A 7,169-nucleotide genomic window follows, 5' to 3' on the forward strand; every position below is an offset into this window, starting at 1 on the left:
GAAAGCAGAGGTTTATAGTCAGAGATGCTGACACCTGAAATGCTGGTATGTGACTTTCTTTTCTGTCTAGCATCTGTCACTATGTGAGAACTAAATTACAAAGCCGCATTTTGGGGCCAGTGAGAAATCTCACGGGGCGGATGTTTGGTGCAGTGGCCAGTATCCGGCGTGGGATGCCCACATCCGCTATCTGAGCGCCTGAGTTTGAGTCACAGCTCTTTTTGGAGTCTGGCTTCCTGCTAATGCACTGCCTGGGGGGGGGGGGGGCACAGGTGACAGCGCAAGTACTTGGGTTCCTGCCACGCATGTGGAGGCCTGGGTTACATTCCAGGCTCCTGGTTTCGGAAGGGCCCAGCCCCAGCTGTTGCATGAATTTGAAGAGTGAACCCCTGGATGAAAGCTCTCCCTCTGCTTGTCTCTATCTGCTTTTCAAATAAATAAAATAATTTTTTTAAAAACAAACAACTTGTAGCTTAGAATCTCTCAAACAGAAATAATGGGATATGTAGGTATCCTGCCCCAAGATAAAGCAACCAAGTATTGTGAAACTAATTTTCCACTCCAATTACTTCAGTAATTAATATAGTTCAGTATAGTCTCCATACACCACAGTCCCCATGCAATATGATTGAGGACGAAGTCCTGAAGTCCCTAGCAAAGAAATGCTTTCGTGAACCTAAGTATTCTTTAATGCAAACTAAGAGTAAAAGGATACTTGGAGATGCTATCACTAAGTTAATGGGAAAGAGAGATGCTATAAAAGTAAAAACATTTAATCTTTAGTTCCAATCTAAAGGAACTAACTTATCCTATGAATTTAATTAACATAGAAAAATTCACCCAATATGAACACATACACTTAAAAATCAATTCAGATTTTAAGAGCTATCATTCCACATCAAAGTTTAGAAGAGCCTCAGTGAACCGCAGCAAGGAGGGGGCAGGGATGCATGGGAGGGGAAGCTGGCACCTCCTCATCTGAAGTCTCTGGTTGCTTAGGACGTGAGCAGAAACACACTGCCCCAGAAACTTCTGAAGTACCACACACCCTGCGGCCCTGTGTATCGAAGAACACGACTGCTACACCTGTTATTACTGAGCGTCTGTGGTGTGAGCAGGCTGTTGGGTGCTGGGTACTCACTGACCGCTCACAACACGATACAGTCAGCACTCCCAGGACGCTGAAGGGACTCCTTTACTCCCTTGTCACTTTTCTGAACTAACGATGGTGAAGTTATTGGCCCTGGGCCAAGCTCCGGGATTTTTGAATAGACTTCTGGTACCAGAACGCTGAGTTTTTAACTACAACACCCAGCAATCCAGTGTCTGTACTAATGCTTTCCTAGCACATGTTGGGGGGGTGGGGCTCCCATAGCGCACTTCAGGGCAGGTGCTCTAGCCCCACGGTCTATAGAGCATTGTATCATTCGGCAAGTGTGTATTGCATTTAGAAATGCCAACAATGAACGTCTCTACTGGTAAGTGGGTTTATTGTCATAACTGAACATAACAATGTATAACATTTATTCACTCCCCACTGAAAGACTTTCCAGTGAAACTGTTTTAAGCAAGACACAGGTCCAGGCGACTTTGCTGCAGCTGAGAGGTGGGTGGGACCACAGGCCTTCTGCAGACTCTCAAAGGGACTGTTAGACCACAGTGCAAAAGCAATCAAGTGCTCGGTGAACGGAAACAGCCAGGAACAGGAGAGGAGCCAGAGGGCCCTGGGCTGAGAAAAACGGCGACCAGCTCCACCCCCAACCCCCAGCCGATCCGCCCTGAATCTAAAACTAGCCCTGGCAGCAAACAAAGAGTGACAGTCTATTTCCTGTGGCTTATTAAGTTTTGGCCCTGCAGATAAGACTTCCAGAAAAGCAGCTGTAGTTTAAGTGGTCTGGACATAAACAAACAACAGCTCATCTAGAGCTCTGGGTCCCCACTCGGCTGCTAGGACAAAGGCAGGCACAGCTCGATGCAGGCCAAACAGAACAGGGGTGCACTGGGCAGAAGGAACCCACAGGCTCGGATGGCTTCTCCGAGGACCCTCAGGGGCTTAAGTCCCTAAACAGCAGATTCACTGTCAGCCATCCACCTCTGCAGTGGCCTCCACTGTGCCCCACTGCCAATATACCCATAACCACAGTGACTGTAGCCACAGCCTGCACCCTCTAAAAGACTGCATTTCTGCAGACCACACACAAAACTCTTCATGTAAACCAAAGCACTACATCTAGTGATAAACACGTACTTCATAAATATCAGGGAACAGAAGCGTCCCAAATAGCAAACTGAACAGACAAAAGAACCTAGCCCTAAGTTTAAAGTAAAAGAGAAATACTGTAACTACCAACTAAAAGCTCAGAGTTAACAACACAGTAAAATGCTGGGCACCAAGGGATTCATCTGCAAAATCCGTAGCTATTTCACAGTGAGGTGTAAGAGCTCATAACCAGGCTTCCGGTCTTAGAAGAAACAGACACCCGGGGATGGACTGTTTTCACATTCGTTTTCCAGAATTTGTTCCCCTCTGTAGAGTTCAAATAGTTAACATGGTCCAATAGGACCCCATCGACTGATAAGCGTCTGGCTTCTCCGTTAGGAAATGCCCTTTCTCACTTAACTGAGGGAGGGCAGCCAACAGAGTATCACTGATAACACGGCCTGCACCGCCACGGAGACGTGCTGTCAGACATGTGCTAAGTGAACTGGAACGCTGGCGCTCCCTGGGGTCTCATCAGTTACATGCACACGACACTCGTTGATCAAATCTGGCATTGAACTTTCCTTCCCCATATATATATATATAAAGATTTTTAAAAAAGCCACAGGAGCCACCGGGACAGAGAAGCCTTTTGCAAGGGGTCCACTCCGCATCCCAGAAAGTCTGCAGTCTTGGTTACCCTCAGAGTCCGCCAAGGTGCCCGTCCTGCTCACACAGACACAAAGTTGGGCGGCCCAGCCCGTCTAGGACAGTCCTAGAGCTTATTGATCAGTTTGTTAACTGTCAGAGCCCTTCACATTGTCGAAAGCAAAACAAAAACAAAAACAGGTGCTCTCACTCCTTAAGCCTTCAGGTGCCCACACAAGTGAGCTCCTTGGCAGGTGCATCATCACCCTTCTGGGCAGAGACCACCAGCCCAGTGGGGCCCCCGGCCGAGTTCCTTTGCCATGGTACTGGGTTCCCTTTTCCTTAAATAGAAACAGAACTCCTGTTAGACACAAACAGGAAACCTGCACCCAAATCTCTCTCTGGCCTTGCTGGGGCGGGGGGAGAGAAGCACCACTTCCTAACCCAAAGGAAGCCACACCAAGGCACTGCCATGCCACCGGGGCAGCTTCTGTGGCCCTGACCGCCAAATTCCACCCTCTCAGTTCCCGCGTGAGGGTCGAGGGGGTGGTGCCCGAATGGGCGCTCTCTATCCCCTTTGGTCTCCGGGGGTCGGGGTGGGGGTGGGGGAAGAAGTTCTGACGAAACAGGGGTCCCCGCTGCAGCAGACGGCCAGCGCCTAGTCCGCGAACCGCTGCAGGAGGTGGTCCTCCCGCCTCAAGCTGCCACTGGGCCCCGCGCCCACGCTGTCCATGAAGCGCTCGCACGGGAACTCAATGAGGTCTGCCTCGCTGAGCGCGCACACCGTGGCGCGCGGCCGGTGCGACTGGAACCCGGAGAAGTCGGCTGACACGCCGGTGCCCATGGAACGCAGCGGCCGGCGCGTGGAGTACATGTGGCGCACGTGCACGGGGGCGCCGCCTTTCCGCCGGGCGCGCAGCTTCCTCCGCAGCCACCGCGATGCCCAGGCCGCCAAGGCCAAGAGCACCAGCAGCGCGTTGACCGCCAGCAGGGCCAGGGTCAGCAGCTGGTAGTCCACACCGCCCCGGCTCCCCGTCTCGGGCAGGGTGACCAGCCCCGCGCAGTGGTCGCGGGGCGCCACGGGGCAGACCCGGCCGCCGAGCACGCCCTCCACGCACACCAGGTACGGGGTGTCCCCGCGCAGCTCGCGCAGCGTGGCCGAGTCGCTGCGCTCGGGCAGGTAGACGAAGCGGTGGAACTTTGGCTGCTGGCCGAAGCGGTCGAAGAGCAGGCGGAAGCGGGCGCCGCCCAGCGGCCGGGGACTGCGGTGCTCGCGCACTGCCCAGCGCACCGAGGCGCTGTCGGCGCCCACCGCCTCCACCGTCAGGTTGCACAGGATGAACTTGTTGAAGTCGCACGGGTCGGACACCAGCGGCGGAAGGCCGAGCCCGCCGTCGGGCTGAGTGGCACGCTCCTGCTGCCCCGCGGCCAGGCGCTGCTTCGCTGCGCGCTGCCAGGGGTCGCCGGCGGGCGCAGAGGCGGGCGCGGCCGTCGGCGTGGACTGGGCACGGGCGGCATCGGGCTGCTCGTGCAGCTCCAGGAGACGGGGAGCGGGGCCCACGGCAGCAGCAGCAGAGGGGCCGAGCTGCTGGAGGGCCGGGCCCCGGCGGCTCATCCGCAGGGCGCTGCGGTTGCTCGCGAGCTCCCTGGCGGCCACGTCCAAGGCCAGGCCGGCTGGAAATCGCCCCCGCTGCTGGGGCTGCGGCTGCGGCTGTAGCGGTAGCGCCTCCCCTAGACTTCCCGCAGGGGGCGTCGTGCCCTCCCCCGTGGCAGTGGGTGGCAGTGGTCGCCTGCCCTCGGCGGTCGGGAAGACAGAGGGCGAGGGAAGCGCGCAAGAGCCATTCTGCAGCTGGTGGTCATCCAAGTAATCCAGGTACTTGCCCCGCAGGGCGGGCGGGTGGCGACACTGCACGAAGACGGTGAGCAGCCGGCCCTGCGAGTGCCAGTCGCCCATCCAGCGCTTCAGGCCCCGCAGCCGGCAGTCGCAGGTCCAGCCGTTGCCATCCAGATCCAGCCGGTAGAGGGCCGGGCTCGCAGCGAAGATGTCCCCGGAGAGGGCGCTGAGCGCGTTGTCGCGCAGGCTGAGCTCCCGCAGCCGGCCCAGGTGGCCGAAGGTGGCCGGGTGCAGCGCGGACAGCTCGTTGCCACTCAGGTCCAGGGCCTCCAGGCTGCGCAGGGGGTCCAGCAGCGCCAAGGGCAGCTGGCTCAGCCGGTTGTCTTCCAGGCGCAGCTCGCGCAGGGCCTGCAGCCCCCAAAAGGCATCCGGTGCCAGGTGCGTGAGCTGGTTGCCCCTGAGCGAGAGCAGCCCGAGGCGGGGCAGGTGTTGGAAGACGCGGGGGCCGAGGTGCTGCAGGCTGTTGGCCGACAGGATGAGGGTCGAGAGGGAGCGCAGCGGGGCGAAGGTGGCCGCGTGGCGCAAGGAGGGCTGCAGCTCGTTGGCAGAGAGGTTGAGGAAGCGCAGCCTGCCCAGCTGGGCGAAGGCGTTCTTGCCCAAGAAGCGGATCCGGTTGGACTCCAGGTGGAGGTAGAGCAGGTTGCCCAGCGGCGCGAAGGCTGCGTCTGGCAGCGCCCCGAGGGCGTTCCCGTCCAGCCGCAGCTTCACCAGGCTCTCCAAGCCCTCGAAGGAGCCGCGGCTCAGGCGGCCGATCTCGTTGCCGTTGGCGTAGAGGACTCGCAGTTTGCGCAGCGGCGCCAGCGTGCCCGGGGCGAGCGCCTGCAAGAGGTTGTTCCCCAGGTACAGCTCCTCCAGCCGCGAGAGCTTCTCGAAGGTCTTGGGGTGCAGGGAGCGGATCTGGTTGTACTGCAGGTCCAGGCGCCGGAGCTGCCCCAGACGGTGGAAGTCGAAGGCGGTGATGTTGGTTATGAAGTTGCCGCCCAGGCTGTAGGTGAGCACGTCCTGGGGGCTCGGCAGCGAGCTGGTCTTGGGCACGGCGCGCAGCCCCCTGTTGGTGCACAGGAGGTGCTGGGCGTGCTGGCAGTCGCAGCGCTCCGGGCACACGGGCTCGGCCCGCGGCAGCAGCGCCAGGCAGCCGCACAGGGCGAGCAGGAAGCGCACGGCGAGGGCCGCCTCCATCGCCGCCCGCCCTGCGTGCTGCGGCCGGATCGTTCTCTTGGGCCGCTGGCTCTGTGTCTGCTCTGCATTCCCCTTGGCCGGGCCGGGGTCGCTGAACGGCCTCTTTCGGACTGCAGCGCGCGCGTCCAGCCCCTCCTCCGCCCTTTGTCCGGCGGCTGGCCCGGGTCCCTGCGGGCGGGCTTCGCACAGCGGAGTCAGGCGGCGCAGGGCGCCCCGGGAGTCCCGGGTGCTACTTGTTGCGAGTCTGCAGAAAACTCTTTCTTCGGGTGCGCGTCGCGGGGGCGGGGGCCCGGAGCGAGACCTGGCGCTTTTTGTTCACAGTGGAGTTGGGAGAGCTGGATTCCCTGGCGCGGATTCTCCCCGCCCAGCGGATTCCCCAGCTGCAGGCGGGAGCCCTTCCAAGCGCTCCTCGGGGCGCGGCTTGGCTGCGGAGTCCCCGCGACTCGGCCCCCAGCAGCCCGCGCCTCCCTGCGCTGGGTCCCGGGCCTGGAGCGCCGCCCGGAGGGAACAGCCCGGGGGGGCCGTGCGCGCGCGCGCTGCCTCCGGAAGGGACCCAAGTCGGCGAGCAGCGAGCAAACCGGGCGGAAATTCGTTCTTCCCACTCTCTGCCCCCCGGGGGACGCGGGCGGAGAAAGAGGAGACGGCGGAGGGAAGACAGAACCCGGCAGGGGGAGGAGGAAAGGCTCAGTGGCTGCGCGCCTGGTCAGCCCGAGCCCGGGACGCCCAGGAGAAAAGCAGGGATTAGAAACAGCTGCGCAGGTCGCACACGCGGGGCCGGGGGCGGGGGTGGATTACCGGGCGAGCAAACGGGATTTGCAGACAGAGTCCTTTTTATTTCAGAGGAGCACGGCAGCCGCCGCGGAGCCGTGGCAGCGCGCCTCGCCTTATCTGCTCCAAGTCACTTGCTCTTTCCAGGTGCCACCCTGCGGGCGGCGTGGGCAGCGCGGAGCCAGCCAGCTTTCCCCCAGGAAGCTGTGGGTGCGAGAGTGTCCGCAGAAGACTCCCAAGGGGCTGTGTGCCGGGAGGCCAGCGCAGCCCGCCGTGGGGGTTCGCGCTCGGGCGTTTGGGTATCGGAGCCGAGTAGTTCGTTGCTTGGTCATGTTGTAGGCAAGAGTGTGTAAAACGCCCAGAACTGGTTCTGCCACGGGCAAAATGTCTGTCGGACTTAGGTGATTCAGTCCCACTGAGTCTCGTCCAGCCTTGGAGGCCTGCGGGCGGCCCTCCACACGTGCATAAACGGCGGTAATG

General features: G+C 60.1%; 1 protein-coding gene across 1 annotated transcript; it reads right to left on the reverse strand.

Annotated features, from left to right (window-relative positions):
- Positions 1-1,473: 1,473 nt before the first annotated feature.
- TRIL (TLR4 interactor with leucine rich repeats) lies at positions 1,474-6,070 on the reverse strand. Its single transcript, XM_008261571.5, has one exon. The coding sequence runs from the start codon at positions 5,919-5,921 to the stop codon at positions 3,507-3,509; it is 2,415 nt and encodes an 804-aa protein (XP_008259793.4). The 5' UTR covers positions 5,922-6,070; the 3' UTR covers positions 1,474-3,506.
- Between the last annotated feature and the right edge of the window lie 1,099 nt (positions 6,071-7,169).

The sequence above is a fragment of the Oryctolagus cuniculus genome, chromosome 16 (genome assembly GCF_051225735.1).
Source record: "Oryctolagus cuniculus isolate XC-2025 breed Fujian yellow rabbit chromosome 16, ASM5122573v1, whole genome shotgun sequence".
NCBI lineage: Eukaryota > Metazoa > Chordata > Mammalia > Lagomorpha > Leporidae > Oryctolagus > Oryctolagus cuniculus.

What these genes read in the sequence shown, in the direction of transcription:
- TRIL (XM_008261571.5), bottom strand. Translation starts at nt 5,921, where the DNA reads ATGGAGGCGGCCCTCGCCGTGCGCTTCCTGCTCGCCCTGTGCGGCTGC.